Here is a 24,932-nt window from a genome sequence, read left to right on the forward strand (position 1 = left end):
CAATATCTAATAAGGTTTATACAGCAGCAGCATTACTACAAAGCAAAATGAACCTTTCCCCACCTGAAGTCCCCTAAAAGCAGGATTGTCTTTTGTACTTTACTGAAAACACAATCTTATGTACCAATTCAGTCAAATCATCGATCTCTTTTGCGATTCAAGATTGGAACAAAAAATGTTGAAAGGAATGGTTTACTTTAATTTTTTTATCTCCTAAGTTTTAAAATAATGTTTCAGTGCTAAACATATTAGTTAAAAAAGTTCAAAAGTAGTTTTTGGAACCTTAACAAAAACAATTTTGCAACTGAGAATTAGAAACCATCTTGGATCTTCTTGAATGCTTTTATTTATTAAACCTACGCACATAGGGCAAAGAACGTTCAAAAATTGCCGGCCAAATACGCTGAACCTTTTAAAATATTTAATTGTTTAGTAAAAAACCTTACTTATCCCCGGTATGGGACAGGCATCTATGATATAATTTGCGTGATATATCACGTACTTTGAGACTGACGACTCATTTCTTGCTTTGCCTTTTTTTTTTTTTTTTTTTTTTTTTGTTGGTGGGAGTTTTTTAAATTGAAACATAAAGTCAAAAAAATTATTGTTTCATAGCTTGTACAGCATGCAAAATCAAAAAATTTTAGATGTTTTATTCCTACTACTGCATCTGTTGCTGCAACCATGACAGCTAGGCTTTTTCTATTCTCTACTTCTCTTATACTATATCTTATTCCCAACATAAAGGATAGTCCTAACATAGTCCTAACATAACAAGTCCTAACATAAAGGATAATATTAGAAAAATAAATATTTAATATTTACCAGAATACGGCTTAGAGGGGACGAATCTTTGACCCCCGTTCTTGTGTCTTGACTTGTGGTTAATCTTATTACGTCTTTCATCTTTTCTTCCACTGCTTGCCGCATTTTTGGTATCCCAAGGATTGAGTCCAGTCGAAAATCCGGGTAAAATATCGGGTCCCTTTCTGCCAACAACTAAGTCAATTGAGGTCACATCACTAACATTCACATAGGAAATCGGGACAGTTATTGTCAGTGCCACTTCGAGAATAAAAAGTTCGAATTCTTGCGGGAAATTTTCCTTGACAGCTTCGATAATAAAATGCTTTGATATCCCTTTATTTTCAACAATGCCTTTGCTCTAGAAGAAAAATAAACTATTTTTAAAAGCTCAGGACGTTTTTATCAACGCTAAGGACAAAAAACATCTACGCTAGGTTACTTGGTGACGATGCAGCTAAGTTACACTCAGCTACCTGTAATCTTAAACTGGATATCCGGTTTAAGTATTTTGAGGAGGACAATTTTTATATAGTTCTGAGACCTAGTTGGTTAGTGGAAAAGTATACAAAACTTCGACTAGCGTGTCCACCTTGTCCCTTTTTACACATTACAATTATCTTTAAATTTACCGTAGTAGTACCACAAGCAGGCCGACGGGGTAGTTTTGAACTCGCAAAACTTCTAAAAGTTCATTCATTTTGCTCACACTTTCATCTAGAATGCCTAAATTATCAGTATAATCTAAATCCAGGAGAGTTTTCCTACCCATTTGATTCCGCGTTTTCCCATTCGCTTTCCAGAGCTCCTTAGGACAAATTCCATCAAAATGATCCATGTAGAGGGGGATGGGACACAGACCTGCTTAACTCTTGATTTAATCCAAAACCAGCTGCTAACCTAATTTCCAACTTTAACCGCAGAAGTGTTATTCTCGTACAAAGCACTAATCACTTAAATGTATTTGTCTCGTATGCCATACAAGGATATGACGTTTGCTAAAGCTCTTCTATCAACAAAATCAAACACTTGCTCATAATCTATAAAACTGATGACCAAAAGGTGTTTGACGACTCAAGAACTTCTCAAATATTAACATAGGGGTGAAAATTTGGTCGACCCATCCCCTACCTTTTTTAAAACCACACTGTTCTTCTCTTGAAACAACAGAATGTCAACAGAATATCTTGTCTGAAAATTATCATATTAGGAAATAGAGACCAGACTAATGCCTCGATAATTATTACGATCACTTTTATCACTTTTCTTATACAGTCGTTTAATTAATGTTTTCCTAAATTGTTAGGTACTTTCCCTTTTTAAAAAATCATATTCATAATCTTCAGTAACTTATTTCTAACCTCAGAGCCACCAGAAAACTCAGAACATATTTAGAAAACTCATTTACCACACTATCAGCACCTTGAGTCTTATTATTTCTTAACCCTTTAGTAGCCCTTCTGTCGTTAATTCTCCCTCACAGAACAAATCTTCCTTCACATCCAAGGTATTACAAACTTTTTCATTTTCCTTTATATCTTTTCCTGCAAGTATATCTCAGTTTAGCACATTATCAAAATGATCTACCCATTTCTCTTTAACTCTTTCCTTATCACTAATTGTGGCCCCGTCCCTATCTTTAACTGGGACAGGTCTGGATTGATTACTCCCTCTAAATTTATTAACACGTCATATTGCCAGTACAATATTTTACTATTATGTCGTCTAGCTGTATCTTCCACACCCACAGCAATTTTATCAATAGCCTCCACTTCACACCTCCTTTGTACATATTATAATGCTTTCTCCAGTCTCTTTACATTCCTTTTGCTTTCATACGATCTATCGCTCAGATAATTCTTCCACAAGTGCCTCCGTCAAGTGCCACAAGATCAGCAACTTCACATATTGTTTTTCTAAAATTATTCCAACCATATTCAACATTGTCAAATTTTAAAATCTCAAGTTTAGTACTAAACTGTTCCTGGAAAGCTTCTCTCCGATTCTCATCGTGGAGCCTACCAACATCATAAATTCCCAGGGGGTAGTTACCCATCCAAAATTTCAGCTTTAAATTAACCCTAGACACTACTAGATGGTGATATTTACTTTTAAAATCAATAACAGCACTTCTATATTTCCTACTACCTTGCATTGATCCTGCCAGTCTTTGGTTTACTATAACATAATCAATAAGGTTTGATGTCTTACCATCACGTGAGTACCATGTTAAATTATGGGCCATTTTATGGCCAAACACTGTATTGGTTATAACTAGATTGTTATACCTACAAAGTTACAAAACTCTGTAGCCATTACTGTTTGCTTTTCCTACACCAAAGTTACCTAGGCTAGGATACCATCTATCCCTATTTCTACTGACCTGGGCGTAAGAATCTCCTAGTAAAACATCATATTTCTACCTAGGACCCTGTTTATTGGCTCCTGTATCTGTAAGTAAAATTCATCGGAGTCACTAGTGTCTCCGTCAGTCAGTTCTACAGGGGCATATACTACTATAACTTATACCCTGAACTTTTTTAGTCATAAAATGAGCAATTAGTATTCATATTATTAATAAATTCCCAGCCTAAACAAGACTTAGCAGCTTCTTTATTCATCATGAGCCCTAGTCCCTGTCTATGTACTCCATCTTTCCTGCCTGAATTAACAAATTTTATATCACCTAATTTCATGCTTCCTACCTCTGGGAGATGAGTTTCTTAAACTCCTAATAAGCCCAGTTCAAATCGTCTGAATTTGTCAGTCAAAATGTTGATACGATAGTCATTTTTTAACGTCGTATCATTCCAAGTCCCAATTTTCATGTTCTTTAAATCATTGAGATTATTTTGGCCTCAGGAAAAGCAATGATCCCGGATACCAGTGCAGGATGGGGATCAGCATATCTTCTCAAGTTGGCACCGAAGCGCTTAAGCCGACTTAGAACGGGACAGCAAGAAGTCCCTGTGACCTCCAGTATGAATGGGGGCTTAGTGAAATCCTGGGCCCATCTTGGTCACAACATAGTTTTCAGCCCTTGACGATGCTCTTCTATCAACAAGAATCGAGATCCTACACAAACAGTCTCAAGTCTATTACCTCCGACTCATTACCTCTAAAATAAATAATACACAATATTTTCATCATCGTCCTTTTTTTAAATGAATAGATACAATTTATCAGGAAATTTTAATTAATAAATTCACAGGGATGTTTCCTCAGAATTCTGAAGCTTCAGAAGTGGCTCTTATACAACCGAAATTTGCCTTTTCGGGCTTAAAAGAATTTCTGTTGATAGGAAAACAAGACAAAAAAAAAGAAGAATGAAATACGCGGACTCAATTTCGGGCAACATTCAAGATCGAGCGACGGTCTCCGGCCTTTTTGTTTTTATCCAACGCGCATTTGGTTTTATCCAACGCGCTGTTACAACGTATTCATTTCAATGTTTAATAGCCAAGTTTAAGTCAATCTTTAACGTGTTCTTACAGGCCAAGGAGTCTTTAGAATAGTGTATTATTGTATTGAATGTGTTTTTCATTATGAATAAATCTTATCTTAATTGAAACCTTTCCAAGGTTTGTGTCTGTTTCGACTGACTATCCTACGCGGTTTTTTATTTCTAGTTTTAAGTTGGATTTAGTTAGAGGCGGATCCAGGGCGTGGCTCCTGTGGGTGATCCCCCTTCCAGAAGTTCGAGTTAAACTAGACAAAAGTGGAAAAGTTTTATGATAGGTTATTTTTTATAACTATTTATTTTTCAATAACCGATCCGGTTGAACCAAAAATGTGGAATTTAACTCAGGTATTTTATCAGCAAATTGGAAAATGAATATTCATCATAGTTGGGGTTGACCGACACCACGTTAGAGGGCTCCTGCAAAGGCATTTTAGGATAAATATTGCGTAAATAAGTTATAAAAAACAAATGCAAAAAGCGGTTAAAAATTGGAAACGTAGTAATATTTATTGATTTATTATCTGCGTAGTAGATGAAACCTCAAAGTATCTGGAGGTAATAATTACTTCCGCCAGAGGAAAATTGATGCCAATAGTTGAATTACAAGTATGTAAATTGTTTGATCTGAAGCAATTTCCCAGTGAATTTCTCAATTGATACAAGTCACGCTTCAATACAAATTAGCTTTCTTTTTTTTTATAAACAAATTTCAGTTTGAACAAGGTCGTATCCAGAATTTTATTTTGAGGGATTCGGGGGTGCCAATTCACGGGATCGTATGAAGAAAAATCTATGGAAGAGGGACAATTCTTCCCTTTTTTGATGTAAATACAAAGAAAAATCAATTGAAATTTAAAAAGTGTGCCTTTTAAAAGCTAGGTGGGAGGGGGCAAACAAATCAAGGGAACGATTGAACCAATTCAGCGCCCCTGGATGGATCCAATTTATTTCATGGTTGATGGTTGACACTCAATAATTTGTTTTTCTGGAGGGGATCTTGTAAAAATACAATTCGGAGAGATTAGTTTTTTCTCCAATTAGGAAAGATTTTCCCGGGTCATAAATTTATAATGTTGGCGAACGAAGGAAAACACTACAATATTTATATTCCAAATACTCTGTTTCCCAATTAATTTTGGTCTTCCATCACATTGATCTTTCGACTATGGAAAGCCAAAAATATCTCTAAACTGTATCGAACTGTCTTTTGATGATTTTACAAGAACCTCAAAGATAAAAATAACTCTATTACTAACTCCCATTTTCCAAAGGTTTAGTACGTTATAATTAACACAGAGTAATTGTATGCAAAAAAAGTAATTTTATAATTTTAATCCCTGTAATAAATACTGCATTTATCAGAAGGGAAGACAAATTAATGGACAAAAAACTGAATAGCTGAATACAAAAACTGAAAACTGAATTATCAAATTCTACTATTATAGATTAAATGCAGATAGGGTGGCTTCCATCTGTCCTGTTAACCGTGTAATTATGATCGTCAACCCGTGTACTAACACACTTTCCCCCTATATTTTCTAGCTTAGAAACTATATGCCTAGGAAATTTTACGGTACTTGTGTATTATACTGACCATACTCAAGAAGTGAAGTTAGGTTAATCATAATGAAACATAACGAAATATGATGAAAATTAGTAACAAATTATAGAAACTACAACATAGAATTATGGAAAGCAGGCCGTCCAGAACGCATTATATTAAATACCTAACTTAACCAATTCTATTTATTAAATATTTAATTAAAATATACCTGCAAAGTAGTTTATTTCACTGAGGCTAGACTGATTAGCTCCGAGTACAAACAGAGAAACCGGTTTTAAACAGATCAAGAACAATAGTGTGGTCGATATAATACGCAAGTACCAATTTTACTAAGCCACCATTACACAAAGCGTCTCAGAAAATGTTTTGCTATCTTCTGCTTTACAGCCAATAATTTTGCAATGTATTTAGCTAGGCTTGGCAGTGGTACACGGTTGCCAGTTTTTTTTTGGACAAATATGTTTAAATGAGATAAAGAGACACTTTCAGGGTCCCTCCAAAAAACTGGTGGTTCTAAATTTTGGCGACTCGAACAAAAATTCAAGGCCTCAAAAAATAGCTACTTGCTTACGTCTTTCTTATCGGTTGAGTCAAGTGTTTCTCCAAATTTGAATTTTTGACAGGATTGCCATTTGAAGTAAAACAGCGAAAATGAGCGAAGTTGAAACAAGGGAAATCTGGAATTACTAAAAAGATAGCAAAGGAGAAAGGACACTAAGAGTGTCGTTTTGACAACCCTGAACCGTTGTCTCTAAATACCGGTCTTAGGGCTTAAATAATTTTACTTCAACCATAAAATCACAGAGAAGCGTGCGGTTTATCTGCAAAAGAGTTTTGACTCACAAGCTTCCTTTTTAGTGGCTTAATAATTTTCACAAAGGAACTACTCTGGTCTTAAAGGGCGGAGTCGTTTGTCCCTCTAGAAACTATATTTCCTTGGGTACGTTCAGATCCTAAGCCAGGTTAGTTGACTTGATCACAATCAAGTTCAAATAGTGTGTGTAAGTTTTAAGACGGAGAACTGGCGCTAGGGTCGAAAAAATCACCATCGCTAATCAAAGATTTGGCGTTTCTTGCCATTTTTTTTGCAGACATTGGGATTTTTTCAGGAACTTTGATCAGACACTTATTACTACACCAACTCTGCCAGTTATAAAAAAAATACACAAAATTTACCATAGTAGACTTTTTCAAGTCTAGTGCCATTTTCCACTCTTACAAGTTATCTATACCCTTTGGTCAAGGCATTCGTAGTACGTTACTCTGGCAAGGTCCAAATGTCGAAAGTTTCCTCCTATGTCAGTAAGGCAATTATAAGATTGTTCCACAAACTTTTCAGAGAACTAAAAATGGAGTTTTTATACACATTAAATACAGATCATCCACGAGGCTCCACATGGTATATCACTCGTAGCAAAATACATGAGCCGCCGTGTTCCTCAATTACACTGACTATCTAACAGAACTTGCCTGCCCGTGCAATGTCGTGCAATGTCACTGGATTGGATAACACTCCACCCACGCTTATATTGGATTGGATAACGCTCCGCATAGGCAATCTCATTGGATATCGTTAAGCTTTAGGAAGCCAAATCATCTGATGGGATGGTTTTGTGGCTAGCAAAAATATTAAAGTGAGAAATCTGCGTAAGTATCAATGATTTGTGCTTTAAGACTACTTTTGTGGAGTTTTAAAATCCATAAGCGAAATTCCTGATATCTTTAAAAAGCTGCGCGCTGACTCTACTTAGTAACAGGAGTCAACTTAGTGTACAACACTTGAAAGTGACCGTAGTTGTACCCAATCAAATTAGAACATCCAAATCTCAGACAAATAAGAAATCAGACCAATGTTAAAATTCCTGTCAGCCTAGATTAGTCACTCAGCATCAGTTAACCATTTTCAAAGGGCGAAGCTATTTTTCTCTGCAGAAATAAAAATTACCTTGCAACATACGAAACAAAAATAAGCCAATGGAATCAAAGAACACCTAGCAGCATGGAAATAAAGGATCGACCGTAGTCTCTGTTCACTTGGGTCAAAGGCCTTTAAATTTATATAACAGAGTAGATATAGATGAGACCAAACTAAACTTGATGTCCTAGCAAATCTCAGATGTAAAACATTTTATTCGGGGGGGGGGAATATCAAATTAAAACTTTTGCTTGGTAGAACAATTTTGAAGAAAAAGGACATCAAAATATAACCATATTTTTACTCCTTGAGCCCATCTCAGGTCCATTAATATTTGATAACCGCAATTTTCTAATATTTTTATTTTGGATGTTTCAAAATAATGAAGTACTTACGGCAGCACCACATTTTCATCAGTGTTGTCGCGTTGAACCGTGAAAATAAATAAGTGGAAGTCCCCAAAAATCAAAAATTAGCAATATGTTGATTCCCAAGAAAAATATATCTCTAAAGCTTCAAAAGAAAGTTACACTTTCTTAAGCTGTTTGGGGCAATATGTCTTTAAATTATTTTTTCGCTGATTTTTTGCCCACATTTCTTCTTTTGAAATTTGCCACCCACTACTACCGAAGACTACTTTACTGCATAAGGAGAAGTTTTTCTCATAAAAAAAAATGAATTAAAGATTTTTCCTAATTTTTAAGGCATATAGGCTAGAGTTGTATCAGTTTCCTAGTAACTGATTTAAAACATCAAATTTCATTTATGTTCTTAAACAGTCTAACTTTGAAGTTGCAGGCTTAAAAAGACACAAGTTATAAAACTGAAGTTGCACAGTTACAAGGTAAGGTAGAAAATTTTGTCACATATCGTATTTTGAACCAGGTATATTTGAAATGAAGGCATCTTGTCATTTTGCAGGTTATTATTTGAAATAGTAGATCAATTGCACCATACAGTGCATATAGCTCAAATCAAAAAAGAACAAAAATGAACTTACCTAATTTCTGAGTTGGATCAGTAAATGCAAAAAAAGACTTATTTGCAAAAAAATCAATGGTAGCTGATTTAAACTGAAATTCCCTTAATATAAATTGCTAAGACAAGTAATTTGGCCATTGTCCTAATCTTGAATCAAAGGAATTCCATTCTTTAATTACGTTTTAGGAAATTTACGTCTCTATAAATTAATTGTCTTGATTTTTTACACTTTAAACTTGAATGACAATAGAAACAAAACGTGTTTTATTTTGATTCAAATAAGATCTACTGAATCCCATGAATAGAACCGATATGCTTTGATGAATACTGCTTAATTTATTTCTTTATTCAAGAAGAAATAAATTTTGTAGCAAAATAAAGAGATTCTTAGGGGTCACGTACACATGCATTTGGAGAACACCGACCCTAACTATCATACTGTCTTCTCAAAAGGGATTGGGGGGGGGGAGGTTACAGGTATGGTGGACTATGGTCGGCGACACAAGGGTTAGTAGAGCTGAGCAGTACGTAGAAATGCAGAAATGAAGCATCTTCGCAGGGTGGAAGTACAAGGCTGTAGAGCAGTTTCTTATCCTATGATGCAATTTTATTAACCTTAATAATTATCTTTAAATATTTAACCGTACGTGATACTGGTATAGCGTTATTTTACAGAACATCTATTCTACATGTCAGGTGGCAATAAATGAAGCTACTTAGTTTATTATTAAGAGAATAAAAAGTAAAATAACCGATTTTGATATTAAACTCCATTCTTACTATTAGTCTACATTATTGTTACTAAATAGAATGGTAAGCTTTAGATACTAATTAAATAAAATAAAACAAGTTATTTTTTTAACCGAAAGTAAAGAGCGACATTAAAACTTAAAACAAACAAAAATTACTCCGTATGTGAAAGGGGCTGTTCCCTCCTCAACGCCCTCTCTTTACGCTAAGGTTTTTTTACTGTTTTAAAAAGTAGAGTTGAGAGAAAGAGGTGAATGGACATCCTACTGATCCACAGGCCTCATAAACATAAGAAGAAGAAGGAGCTTGAAACTTCTACAGTAGAACTCTCTGATAAGTTGAATCTGATGGTATTATTTTCGTTAAGATTCTATGACTTTTAGGGGGTGTTTCCCCCTATTTTCTAAAATAAGGCAAATTTTCTCAGGATTGTAACTGTTGATGGGTAAGACTAAACTTGATGAAACTTATATATTTAAAATTGGCATTAAAATACAATTCTTTTGATGTAACTATTGGTATCAAAATTCCGTTTTTTAGAGTTTTGGTTACTATTGAGCCGAATCGCTCCTTACTACAGTTCGTTACCACGAACTGTTTGATAAGTTTTTTATTCAAGTTGTGCAGGATATACAATTAAAGAAATTCAACATGCACTATGTGACGGTTTTGTGTCAAACTTGGGTTTTCAACACTAAATCAGTGGTAAGTCTATCCTAGGGGTCATTGCCTTTCAAAAGTCGCGTACACCAGATAGAACTATGCCAAGCGTTACAGGGACTGTGCCCTAAATGGCGGAAGTGTATTGCACACGTGATGCTACAAGAGCACGCAAAGTGCTAGAAGGTGGGAGACCCCAAGGGTTGATTTAGTCCAATCTATTTTCCTTGTTTTTTTACGGTTCACATTATTCTAATGGTTCAAAATTGTTCTATTGTTCTCCAAAATGCATCATATCCTTTTCCACCACTCACAAAAACAGACGGAAAACGAGATTTTTTAGTTTTAAATCTGTTTTCGTCGTACCTTGGAGGCCTGAAAAATGCATTTTTGTGCACACAAATTGTTCGGCTTGCTCACAAAATTTATGTCAATATAAAGCTAAAGAAACTTTCTTAACCTTAACTGGTTTGGAAGCTCGACAGAAAACCATTCATGAAGAATTCATCCGATTTATTAGCTCAACATTTCATACAGAAGAACCAATGAACACAGGTTTTGAAATGGCGGGATTATTGGCCTCTCTTTCCGACATTAAATAAAATAACAAGCTTTTTCAAATGAAAGTAAGTAGCAACATTAAAACTTGAGACGAACAGAAATTATTACGTATATGAGGGGGTTCACCCCCTTGTCAATATCTTGCTCTTTACGCTAAAGTTTGAATTTCGTTCCACTTCTCTAAGAATGACCCCTGAATCACAAAGGTTGTTTAGTTAGAATCAGTAACTCTTTTGAGAGTACTAAAAAAACTTCAGCGTAAAGAGCGAGGTATTGAATAGGGGTGAACTTCCTCTTATACGTAATAGTCTCTCTTCGTTCTAAGTTTTAGTGTTGCTCTTTACTTTCAGTTGAAAAAACTGTTTTTTTTAAATTTTATTTCTGATCGTTTTTTAAATAATACTGGGAAATCCTGCAATCCCTTAATACAAATATTCTTTCCCCCATGAAAACTTTCTCCTTGGAATTATCCTCCCACGTAGCCCCCTCCTCCCGACCTCCCACCAGGAAAAATACCTCTTAAAAGACTTGTATACTTCCCAATAGCCAATACTATATGTAAACAATGGGCAAAGTTTATAGCCTGCAACCCTTCCCCCAGGGACTGTGGGGGGTAAACCATCCTCAAAGACACGGTTATTAGATTTTTCGACTATGCTGAACAACTGTCATCTCAAAATTTCGATCAGGTGACTTTGGGGGAGAAATGAGCATGGGAGGAGGGCCAGTTGCCCTCCAATTTTTTGATCACTTAATGGGGGCACTAGAACTTTTAATTTCTGTTCAAATGAGCCCTCTCACGATATTCTAGGACCACTGAGTCAATACGATCACCCCTGAAAAAAAAAACACGTATCCATGATCTTTCTTCTGGCAAAAAATACAAAATTCCATATTTTTGCTGATTGGACCTTGGAACCGCTACAGTTGGGTTTTCTGATCCACTGGATCTGATGGTGTGATTTTGATTAAAATCCTATGACCTTTAGAGGATGTTTCCCTCTTTTTTCGAAAATGGGACAAATTTTCTTAGGCTTCTAACTTTTGATGGGTAAGACTAAAATTGAAGAAACTTATATATTTGAAATCATCATAAAATCTCAATTCTTTTGATGTTTCTATTGGTATCAAAATTCTGTTTTTAAGAGTTTCGGTTACTATTAAGCCGGGTGGCTCCTTACTGTAACTTCGTTACCACGAACTGTTTGATACGCTAAAGAAATTATGTGATTGTCTTACAAAAATATGTGACGCTTGTCTACCAATGATATTAAAACACTCTTTTTACGCAAAGGATAGTAATTTCTCTTTGATAAAGTCTTATCTGTCATGACGACTTTTAGTCGCTGCGACCATGTTGTGTTCTGCATAGAGGGGCAGTAATTACAATTTTCGAACGATACTCATTTTAATAAAGCTGCCTAATTGAAATACCCATAATTTGTAATTCTAATAATTTCTAAGTGAAGTACACTGTAATCTAGTAAAGAACGAAGCACAGTCCATAGTAACCAAAAATTTACAAACAATTTTCAGAACCAAAAACTGTTAAATAGGAAAAAATAGCCATAGAAGCTGATTCAGAAATGGTAACATTGATTTTGATTAATCTTGATGGTAAATTAATAAACAAGGTCAACATATGTATTTTTATGTTTTCATTTTATTTATAAGGTCGATTGTATATCTTGGTAGACTTCAAAAGGCTAGAAAGTGCACTCAATAGCTCTGGGGGTCTCATAAGGTGTTAGGTGTCTTCTTTTTCATTTCCAACATGTCGAAATAAGACAAAAACTAATGTTTTACAAGTAGTTTATAAAAATAAATTATTGTAACCAAGGAATTTCAAAATTAAACTCAATTTGCTTTCGTTTTTTTTTTTGTTAATTCATTGTTTTTTATTTTTTACAGCTTTAGTTACCCTTTTTACATTGGACTTATTATTATTATTTTTTTTTTCAAAATGCAAGAAATGCAGATGAAGATAAGAGCATCAGCGAATTCCACAGATTTCATAACAAATGCTTCTTAAAAATCTTAATTAAATTCTCAAGGGAAAGTACTTCCAGACAACTGAAAGAAATGGGAAATAGGGAAACTACCTCTTATCATTAGGATAGAGCAAAATTTAGATGTTAAATTTTTTTGAGATTTTGTTTGTGTTTGATGTTTGTATTAGATTTCAATCGTAAAATAAATAATATTATCCAAGTAACTTATTCAAAAGCTTACCGAATATTATTTCAGCCTATGCTCAAGGTTTTATCCACCTAAAAGCTGATACAAAGGAAGTCACTTGTTGATAACAATATAAAAATATATTATTATAACCAAGGAATTTCAAAATGAAACTCAATTTGTTTTTATTAATTTTTTTTTGTTGATTTATTGTTTTTTTTACAGCTTTAGTTAGTTATCCTTTTTACAATGGACTTATTTTTTAATTTTCTTTTCAAAATGCAAGAAATTCAGATGAAGATAAGAGCATCACGAATTCCACGGATTTCATAACAAATACTTCTTAAAAATCTTAATTAAATTCTCAAGGGAAAGTACTTACAGACAACTGAAAGAAATGGGAAATAGGGAAACTACCTCTTATCATTAGGATAGAGCAAAATTTGGATGTTAAAATTTTTTGAGATTTTGTTTGTGTTTGATGTTTGTATTAGATTTCAATCGTAAAATAAATAATATTATCCAAGTAACTTATTCAAAAGCTTACCGAATATTATTTCAGCCTATGCTCAAGGTTTTATCCACCTAAAAGCTGATACAAAGGAAGTCACTTGTTGATAACAATATAAAAATATATTATTATAACCAAGGAATTTCAAAATGAAACTCAATTTGTTTTTATTAATTTTTTTTTGTTGATTTATTGTTTTTTTTACAGCTTTAGTTAGTTATCCTTTTTACAATGGACTTATTTTTTAATTTTCTTTTCAAAATGCAAGAAATTCAGATGAAGATAAGAGCATCACGAATTCCACGGATTTCATAACAAATACTTCTTAAAAATCTTAATTAAATTCTCAAGGGAAAGTACTTCCAGACAACTGAAAGAAATGGGAAATAGGGAAACTACCTCTTATCATTAGGATAGAGCAAAATTTGGATGTTAAAATTTTTTTAGATTTTGTTTGTGTTTGATGTTTGTATTAGATTTCAATCGTAAAATAAATAATATTATCCAAGTAACTTATTCAAAAGCTTACCGAATATTATTTCAGCCTATGCTCAAGGTTTTATCCACCTAAAAGCTGATACAAAGGAAGTCACTTGTTGATAACAATATAAAAATATATTATTATAACCAAGGAATTTCAAAATGAAACTCAATTTGTTTTTATTAATTTTTTTTTGTTGATTTATTGTTTTTTTTACAGCTTTAGTTAGTTATCCTTTTTACAATGGACTTATTTTTTAATTTTCTTTTCAAAATGCAAGAAATTCAGATGAAGATAAGAGCATCACGAATTCCACGGATTTCATAACAAATACTTCTTAAAAATCTTAATTAAATTCTCAAGGGAAAGTACTTCCAGACAACTGAAAGAAATGGGAAATAGGGAAACTACCTCTTATCATTAGGATAGAGCAAAATTTGGATGTTAAAATTTTTTTAGATTTTGTTTGTGTTTGATGTTTGTATTAGATTTCAATCGTAAAATAAATAATATTATCCAAGTAACTTATTCAAAAGCTTACCGAATATTATTTCAGCCTATACTCATGGTTTTATCCACCTAAAAGCTGATACAAAGGAAGTCACTTGTTGATAACAATATAAAAATATATTATTATAACCAAGGAATTTCAAAATGAAACTCAATTTGTTTTTATTATTTATTTTTTTTTTGTTGATTTATTGTTTTTTTTTACAGCTTTAGTTAGTTATCCTTTTTACATTGGCCTTATTTTTTAATTTTCTTTTCAAAATGCAAGAAATTCAAATGAAGATAAGAGCATCAGCGAATTCCACGGATTTCATAACAAATACTTCTTAAAAATCTTAATTAAATTCTCAAGGGAAAGCACTTTCAGAGAACTGAAAGAAATGGAAAATAGGGAAACTACCTCATACCATTAGGATAGAGCCAAAATTAGGTGTTAAAATTTTGTGATATTTTGTTTGTGTTTGATGTTTGTATTAAATTAAATAAAAAAAAAACAAGTTTTTTTAAATGAAAGTAAGGAGCGACATTAAAACTTAAAACGAACAGAAATTACTCCGTATATGAAAGGGGCTTTTCCTCCTCGACACCCCGCTCCTTACGCTAAAGTTTTTTATTGTTTTAAAAAGTAGATTTGCGAGAAAGAATCAAACTTTAGCGCAAGGAGCGGGGTGTCGAGGAGGAAAAGCCCCTTTCATATACGGAGTAATTTCTGTTCGTTTTAAGTTTTAATGTCGCTCCTTACTTTCATTTAAAAAAACTTGTTTTTTTTTTATTTAATTTCTGAAAGTTTTTTAATTAATGCATGTCTGATTTTGGCTCTCCGTACATAAATTATTAAAATGAAATTTGCATATTAATTCTTTTTTTGGCTAAATGGCTTTCTCTTAGTTTTGATCAGACGATTTTGAGAAATAAGGGGTGGGGAAGGAGGTCTTGTTGCCCTCCAATTTTTCGGTTACTTAAAAAGGCACCTAGATCTTTTATTCTTAACGAACGTTTTTATTAGTAAAAAAAAATACGTAACTTAAGAATTAACTTACGTAACAAACTTTTATATTCTTATATTTTTGATTATATATATGAGGGGGCTGGTCCCCTCGTTAATACCTCGCTCTTCACACTAAATCTTGTTTTATCCCAATTCTTTAAGAATGACCCCTGAATCAGAAAGGCCGTAGAATAAATAGTTGAAATTATTAAAAAAAATTTTAGCATAAAGAGTGAAGTGTTTATCTCCTCCTAAATACCTCGCTCTTTATGCTAAAGTATTTTTAGAACCCCTCATATGCGTAATAATCTCTGTTCCTTTTTAAGTTTTAATGCTTCTCCTTACTTTCGATTGAAAAAACTTTTTCATGTTTATATTTTCATTGTTTTTTTTTTATAGTAATGCTAGAAAGTCCTGCGCCCTTTTCATTGAATTTCTCTTCCCCCATGAAATATTCCTCCAAGGAAAGATCCTCCCATATAGCCCCCTCCCCTGAACCCCACACCCAAACCAAAAAAATCCCCCTGATAACGTCGGTACACTTCCCAGTAACCATTACTGTATGTAAACATTGGTCAAAGTTTGTAACTTGCAGCCCCTCCCCCAGGGACTGTGGGGGGTAAGTCATCCCCAAAGACATAGTTATTATGGTTTTCGACTATGCGGAACAAAATGGCTATCTCAAAATTTTGATCCGTTGACTTTGGGAAAAAAATGAGCGTGGGAGGGGGCCTAGGTGCCCTCCAATTTTTTTGGTCACTTAAAAAGGGCACTAGAACTTTTCATTTCCGTTAGAATGAGCCCTCTTGCAACACTCTAGGACTACTTGGTCGATACGATGACCCCTGGAAAAAAAAACAAAAAAAAAACAAATAAACACGCACCCGTGATTTGTCTTCTGGCAAAAAATACGAAATTCCACATTTTTGTAGATTGGACCTTGAAATTTTTTCTATAGGGTTCTCTGATACGCTGAATGCGATGGTGTAATTTTCGTTAAGATCCTATGACTTTTAGGGGGTGTTACCCCCTATTTTCCAAAATAAGGCAAATTTTCTCAGGCTCGTAACTTTTGATGACAAAGACTAAATTTGGTGAAACTTATATATTTGATATCAGCATAAAAATCTGATTCTTTTGATATATCTTTTAGCATCGAAATTCCGTTTTTTAGAGTTTCGTTTACTATTGAGCCGGGTCGCTCCTTACTACAGTTCGTTACCACGAACTGTTTGATTTCAATCGTTAAATAAATAATATCATCCAAGTAACTTATTCAAAAGCTTACCGAATATTATTTCAGCCTATGCTCATGGTTTTACCCACCTAAAAGCTGATACAAAGGAAGTCACTTATTGATAGCAATATAAAAATATATTATTTTAACCAAGGAATTTCAAAATGACACTCAATTTGTTTTCGTTTTTTTTGTGAATTTATTGTTGTTGTTTTTTTTTTAGTATTTCACAAAACTCAGATTTGCTGTTTTTACACTTTCAAGATATATTTGTTAAAAAGTTGTAACACGTTTTCTATAACGAAATATAATTAGAAAACAAGCACTGAGCAATTGTTTCTAAAAAGTTGGTATTGCGAGGAATGGGTTGGGGTCTTGGAGATTCTAGTGGCTCACTTTGTGCCTTGATGATTATGACTGAAAATCCTTGCGTGGTTCTTCGTCAAACAAGTTGTAACATTTCTGCATTTCGGCTAAATGGTTGGAGGTTCAAAGGTTGGGTCTTGGAGAACTGAGGCACTTTCGCCCTCTTGTTTAATAGGTAATACAAATTTAAAGTCTGTTACGTGGAGTTGTTACTTTAGAAGAAGACAATTTTGAAGATTTGTGAATTTGTGGTTGAACCAAACGAAACCAAAGTTTCGTTTTTTCATGCTAAAATTAAAATAAATTACTTAGCCCTGCATCCTCCGTACCATCGGCATTAGTTTATTTGTTGTTGTTGTTTTTTTCACCAAGCTTATATCCTATACTGTTCTTCAATGATTGATCAAGTGTTGCAAGCAGAAGGACAGCATTGCCCATAACTTCCATTTTTTCTTAACAAATTCAGCGATGGGTAACAAAAATCTAAAGAGTTTGAATACCCGAAAGCAAAGATGTAAACTGAACGTTTGAATTGTCATTGCGCGGATGTTCATATTTTTCTGTTTGATCTACCGTCAAGTTTGAATTAAATGTACAAATAAATTCAAATAATCATTCTTTTGTAAATTACAGAGCAAACATCCTATTTCTGATATGTCATGCAAATAGACAATGGAGTCAAACGGGTCACGAATCTACGTGGGTCGTAATATTAAAACATTGAACAAACAAGAAAATTGAGAGAAAGAGATGATAGAGGGGGGGGGTAGAAAGAAAGAAAGAAAGAGAGAGAGAGAGAGAGAGAGTTGCTGAGACGAAGGAATATTTCAAAAATCAATGCTTTGGACATGTTACCATGCTCAGTTCTCGAAAGGATGATTATTGTATCAATGGTTTTATCGCTTTTACTGGCCGCAGGTCTATACACAAATACAGTTTTGGTTAGTTTCATAAACTTTCAGATTTAATTATTTTTCTTCCCATTCCTTTCAAATTTATCCACTTATCATGCATATTCTTTGTGTAAAAAACCTCTAAGCATATATGTTTCTCAAAGACTAGAGTAAGTTAATCATTAACATTACTTGCTTACCATAACTCTTAAAAATCCATGAAGTCGATCAGAAGCAGAAATGGACCAGATTGTATCTTCATGGCCGGATCTTAAAATTAAGGTCATATTTCGGTTTTCTATTCCTCTCTCCAGTTCTGGACTTAAATGTATTTCAATTGTAGATTTCGGCGGTACCTGAGCATTGACAATATGCAGATCTGTATGAAGTTTTCCAACCTCTGCTTTATGATAACATCCAGATAGTACTTTCTTTTCAGATACTGTGGCACTTAGTACAGGACTCGGTGAATTGAGCACTGGGATATGGTCTGAGCCACAAATGGCAGCATCATTACCTAGGAATAATCAGACTTTTAATTAACCTGATTTAAAAAACAAATCAGATTTAAAAAACAAATTTAAAAAAAAATTAAAAACAAGTCGGCCGATAATCTGTTGCACAATTTTTATTTTTTCAGATTTTATGAGAAGAAAAAGTTCTTGGCCTTGTTCCGAGCCACAAATAGTACCATTGCTTAGGAATATTTAGACTTTTTAAATCGATCTGAAACATTATTCTTGGAGAAATAGTGTGAACAGACTTTATCAGCTAATAGTTTATTGCACATTTTTGTTTATGGCAAATATTAGGGAAATTCTTGATGATCCAAATCCCAAATAACCGCAACATTAATTATTACAGGTTTTAAACTAAATTCAATTTCCAGGAAATATATTTTTGCGAGGTGGACGGGAGGAATAATGAGGAAACTTGTAATTTTTAGTCATTCAAAAATGTGCACTGTATATTATTACGCTTGTATAACACTCAAATATATGATTAAATTGAGAAGCTGAATTTGCATATGATAGCAAGAATCAATTATTTAAAATATGCACTTGGTTCTCTTACGAAATATTGGCCAGTATTGGCAAATATTAATATTAAGTATTGGCCAGTATTGGCAAATATTAATATTAAGTATTGGCCAGTATTGGCAAATATTAGGGAAATTCTTGATGGTCCAAATCACAAATAACCGCAACATTAATTATTACAGGTTTTAAACTAAATTCAATTTCCAGGAAATATATTTTTGCGAGGTGGACGGGAGGAATAATGAGGAAACTTGTAATTTTTAGTCATTCAAAAATGTGCACTGTATATTATTACGCTTGTATAACACTCAAATATATGATTAAATTGAGAAGCTGAATTTGCATATGATAGCAAGAATCAATTATTTAAAATATGCACTTGGTTCTCTTACGAAATATTGGCCAGTTTGTAAAGTTTTCAGATTCTTACCGTGAACGTCCGTAAATTGGTGAATGTCCGAAATACTTTTTTTTCCTCCTCGAATTTAGTTAGTATTACCAGTCAACTTTTAAATGCAATGTAAGGCTTGATTGATCAAACAATTCGTGGTAACGAACTGTAGTAAGGAGCGACCTGGCTCAATAGTAACCAAAACTCTAAAAACAGAGTTATTATAACAAAATTTACATCAAAAGAATTGCATTTTAATTCTGATTTTAAATATATTAAATAAAAAAACTAGTTTTTTTAACTGAAAGTAAGGAGCGACATTAAAACTTAAAACGAACAGAAATTACTCCGTATATGAAATGGGTTGTCCCCTCCGCAGTCCCTCGCTCTTTAAGCTAAAGCTTTTAATTGTTTTAAAAAGTAGAATTGTGGCAAAGAGTCAAACTTTAGCGTAAAGAGCGAAGGACTGCGGAGGGGACAACCCATTTCATATACGGAGTAATATCTGTTCGTTTTAAGTTTTAATGTCGCTCCTTACTTTCAGTTAAAAAAACGACTTTTTTTATTTAATTTCTGAACGTTTTTGAATTAATGCATGTTTGATTTTGGCTCTCCGCACATAAATTATTTAAATGAAATTAGTATATTAATTTTTTTTGGCTAAAACGTCTGTACACTTCCCAATAACCATTACTATATGTAAACACTGGTCAAAGTTTGTAACTTGCAGCCCCTCCCCCAGGAATTGTGGGGGAGTAAGTCATTCCCAAAGACATAGTTATTATGGTTTTCGACTATGCGGAACAAAATGGCTATCTTAAAATTTTAATCTGTTGACTTTTGGAAAAAAATTAGCGTGGGAGGGGGCCTATTTGCCCTCCAATTTTTTTATCACTTAAAAGGGCACTAGAACTTTTCATTTCCGTAAGAATGAGCCCTCTTGCGACACTCTAAGACCACCTGGACGATACGATGACCCCTGGGGAAAAGAAAAAAACAACAACAAACAAACAAATAAACACGCACCCGTGATTTGTCTTCTGGCAAAAAATATGAAATTCCACATTTTTTTAGATAGGAGCTTGAAATTTTGGCTATAGAGTTCTCTGATATGCCGAATGCGATAGTGTGATTTTCGTTAAGATTCTATGACTTTTAGGGGGTGTTTCCCCCTTTTTTCCAAAATAGGGCAAATTTTCTCAGGCTCGTAACTTTTGATGACAAAGACTAAATTAATTGGAACTTATATGTTTAGAATCAGCGTGAAAATTCGATTCTTTTGATGTATCTTTTAGCATCAAAATTCCGTTTTTTAGAGTTCCGTTTACTATTGAGCCGGGTCGCACCTTACTACAGTTCTTTACCACGAACTGTTTGAAAAGAAAATAATTCGGTATTTCGGGGCTTCTGACATTATTACTCCTTTGCGGAAGTTAGGCTCAAAATTGAAAAATGATTATATTTTTTCTCTGGGCCCCTTCCATCTCTTAGTTCGTTTATTTTCCCGTTAGTTTTCACCTGTTTTCGCTTTATAGTTGTGTTATCTCTTAGCAGTTCTTTCGTTAGTTGAGTTATGGTTGTGGTATATATGTTTTATCGCTCGTATAGTTGTGTTATTTAGTTATTTTCAAATTATACTCCATAATAGAGAGGCTCCGAACACCCAGCATTGTATATTAAGCTCTGAATTTGACGTTTTTTTCTAACGTGACCAGATTCGTCCTGCGCCCTTTTCATTGAATTTTTTCCCCCATGGCATATTTCTCCAAGGAAAGATCCTCCCACATAGCCCCCTCCCTCAACCCTACCCCCAAAACCAAAAAAATCCCCCTGAAAACGTCTGTACACTTCCCAATAACCATTATTATATGTAAAAACTGGTTGAAGTTTGTAACTTGCAGCCCCTCCCCCAGGAACTGTGGGGGAGTAAGTCACTCCCAAATACATAGTTATTATGATTTTCGACTATGCTGAACAAAATGGCTATCTCAAAATTTTGATCCGTTGACTTTGGGAAAAAAATGAGCGTGGGAGGGGGCCTAGATGCCCTCCAATTTTTTTGGTCACTTAAAAAGGGCACTAGAACTTTTCATTTCCGTTAGAATGAGCCCTCTTGCGACATTCTAGGACCACTTGGTCGATACGATGACCCCTGGGAAAAAAAAAAAAAAAAAAAAAAAACAAACAAATAAACACGCACCCGTGATTTGTCTTCTGGCAAAAAATGCAAAATTCCACATTTTTGTAGATAGGAGCTTGAAACTTCTACAGTAGGGTTCTCTGATACGCTGAATCTGATGGTGTCATTTTCGTTAAGATCCTACGACTTTTAGGGGGTGTTTCCCCCTATTTTCCTAAATAAGGCAAATTTTCCCAGGCTCGTAACTTTTGATGGGTAAGACTAAACTTGATGAAACTTATATATTTAAAATCAGCATTAAAATGCGATTCTTTTGATGTAGCTATTGATATCAAAATTCAATTTTTTAGAGTGTTGGTTACTATTGAGCCGGATCGCTCCTTACTACAGTTCGTTACCACGAACTGTTTGATAAGTTACCCATCAAAAATTACGAACCTGAGAAAATTTGCCTTATTTTAGAAAATACGGAAAAACACCTCCTAAAAGTCATAAAATCTTAACAAAAATCAAACCATCAGATTCAGCGCATCAGAGAACCCTATGGTAGAAGTTGCAAGCTCCTATCTACAAAAATGTGGAATTTTGTATTTTTTGCCTGAAGGCACATCACGGATGCGTGTTTATTTGTTTGTTTGTTTTTGGTTTTTTTCCCCAGGGGTGATCGTATCGACCCAGTGGTCCTAGAATCTTGCGAGAGGGCTCATTCTAACGGAAACGAAAAGTTTTAGTGCCCTTTTTCAGTGACCAAAAAAATTGGAGGGCACCTAGGCCCCCTCCCACGCTAATTATTTTCCCAAAATCACCGGATCAAAATTCTGAGATAGCTATTTTATTCAGCGTAGTCGAAAAACCGTATAACTATGTCTCTGGGAACGAATTACTCCCCCACAGTCCCCGTGGGAGGGGCTACAAGTTACAAACTTTGACCAGTGCTTACATATAGTAATGGTTATTTGGAAGTGTACAGACGTTTTCAAGGGGATTTTTTGGTTTGGGGGGGGGTTGAAAAGGGGGGGATATGTTAGGGCAACTTTCCTTGGAGGAATTTATCATGGGGGAAGAAAATTTTCATGAAGGAAGCGCAGGATTTTCTAGCATTATTAAAAAAAATGAAAAAGTAAATATGAAAAAGTTTTTTCAACTGAAAGTTAGGAGCAGAATTAAAACTACTTAAAACGAACAGAAATTATTATGCATATAATTGGCTCACCTCCTCCTAATACCTCGCTCTTTACGCTAAAGTATTTTTAGTAATTTCAACTATTTATTCTACGTCTTTTGTGATTCAGGGGTCATTCTTAAGAAATTGGGATAAAATTTAAGCTCTAGTGTAACGAGCGAGGTACTGACGAGGGGGTGAACCCCCTCATATACGTAATAAAAACATGAGAATACAGAAGTTCGTTACGTAAGCTAATTTACAAGTTACTTGTCCATTTATCCAAAAAAATAGATATGCAAATTTCGTTTGAATTATTCATCTGCAAAGAGCCAAAATCAAAACATACATTGATTCAAAAACGTTCAGAAATTAAATAAAAAAAAAAACAAGTTTTTTAACGGAAAGTAAGGAGCGACATTAAAACTTAAAACGAACAGAAATTACTTAGTATGTGAAAGGGGCTGCTTCCTCATCAATGCCCCGCTCTTTACGCTAAAGTTTTTTACTGTTTTAAAAAGTAGAGTTAAGAAAAAGAGTCAAACTTAAAATTAAGTTAAAGTTTAATTTCAAACTTAAAATTAAGAGAAAATTAAAAGAAAATTAATTCGTTAAGAGGCTCAATTATAGAAAAAAAATTATGTGAGTGATGCCATTTTTATATACATCAGTATTGCAATGACGTTGTCACACTTGTCATACTTATGTGGAAAGATTGAAGATTTTTGTGTGAGAAGTTTATATTAAAGTGCTTAAGTAGCAAAAAACTGGTAATTGCAAGCTATTTAAATGTATTTTTACAATGCTAAAAAAAACTTAAAAACCTTAAAAACAGTTTAAAACCCTTATAAAAGAAAAAAAATTAAGCTTAGTCGAAATTGTTGTTAGAAATCGGACTTATGAAATCGGACAGATGAATAATATGAACAGTATGAAAAGACATTAAATTAGGTAAAAAGCAAAAAACTGGTAATTGCAAAAATATTTGTATATATTTTAAAAAGGGATTACAGAAATTCCAAAATCTTAAAAAACAAAAACCAAAAGTTTGAAGTTTAGTAGATATCGTTGTTAGAAATCGGACTTGCTTTAATATCAAATATCTTTCAAAAATAATCTCAAAAATATCTCAAAAATAATCAAATATCTTTGAACACAAGAAAAGACAGCAAACTGTCTCAAATTGTCTGCGGTTAGAAGACAAGCGACAATGACAATCCCTACATCGAAGCCCTTGCACACAACTTCAAAGTGAGGCATGATTTTTGGGCTAAAGAGGTGACTTCTTGACTTCTCTCAGTACTATATATATATATATATATATATATATATATATATATATATATATATATATATATATATATATATATTACACACAACTTCAAAGTGAGGCATAATTTTTGTGCTAAAGAGGTGACTTCTTGACATTTACAAGGTGAAAACCAACTCGCAAAAAAATATTAAAAAAAATGAGTTTGAATCAGGAATAGAGGTATGACAAATAATCCATTATTAGAGATTCACCTTCAAATCATTAAGCCTATTTTGCATATTTCTCCCTCTTTCATAACTCCTTATCACATCCTTTTCAGCCAACTAATTTTGAAGTCAATCGAGAACCCAAGCGAGAGTAAACACTTTTTGAGGAACGATAGATTCACCTAGACAACAGGATAGAGGAGTTAAGTAATTAAACTTGTTACCATGCCTCGCAAAACAATATCCCTGATTAATCTCAGCCTTCATATTCAGAAATCAAAGACATGAAAACAAATAATCTCTCCTGGGCAACAATGTGTGGTGCTGATAAACGATTTCAACATATCTTCTTATATATCTATCATGTTTCTTTCTGAAAATAGACATAACGACATTTTTCGGTGTAAAAAGACGATCTAGATAGGTCCACCTTGGGTCGAATTTTTCTTTGGAATATTTGCTCCAAGGTCAAATTTTTTCATAATTTTTCAAATGAACTGGAGTCACAAATATTTGGAATAGTTATAATAAATATTGCTAAAGATGAGTGTCTGCACTAAACATGTTAAAAAGCACATTTAAATTTAATTTGATTGTCGATAGCATGAAATAATTTGTCAGTATAAATATGCAAAAAGATTTGTCGAGTTAAATACAATGAAATTAAAGTTCTTGAAAAAACTGTCTTTTTTTCACTGAGCGAAGCTCGGTTCCATGGTACTACACATATATACCGATGAATGTCCACAATACCTTTTTTCCTCCTTGGATTTAGTCAGTGTTGCCAATAAACTTTTTCAATTTTAAATAGAACATAAAAATCCGATTCTTTTGATGCATCTTTTAGTATCAAAATTC

At 33.7% G+C, this 24,932-nt stretch overlaps 1 protein-coding gene across 1 annotated transcript in view; it reads right to left on the reverse strand.

Moving 5' to 3' along the window:
* LOC136037733 (transforming growth factor beta receptor type 3-like) overlaps positions 1–24,932 on the reverse strand; it is a 167,412-nt gene that overhangs the window by 24,241 nt on the left and 118,239 nt on the right. The window contains exons 6-7 of the mRNA XM_065720508.1: positions 18,063–18,379; positions 826–1,165 (exon numbers count right to left, since the gene is read on the reverse strand). Of these exons, the coding sequence (XP_065576580.1) occupies positions 826–1,165; positions 18,063–18,379 (657 nt within the window). The remainder of the gene's footprint in view (positions 1–825; positions 1,166–18,062; positions 18,380–24,932) is intronic.

The sequence above is a fragment of the Artemia franciscana genome, chromosome 17 (assembly GCF_032884065.1).
Source record: "Artemia franciscana chromosome 17, ASM3288406v1, whole genome shotgun sequence".
Lineage (NCBI taxonomy): Eukaryota > Metazoa > Arthropoda > Branchiopoda > Anostraca > Artemiidae > Artemia > Artemia franciscana.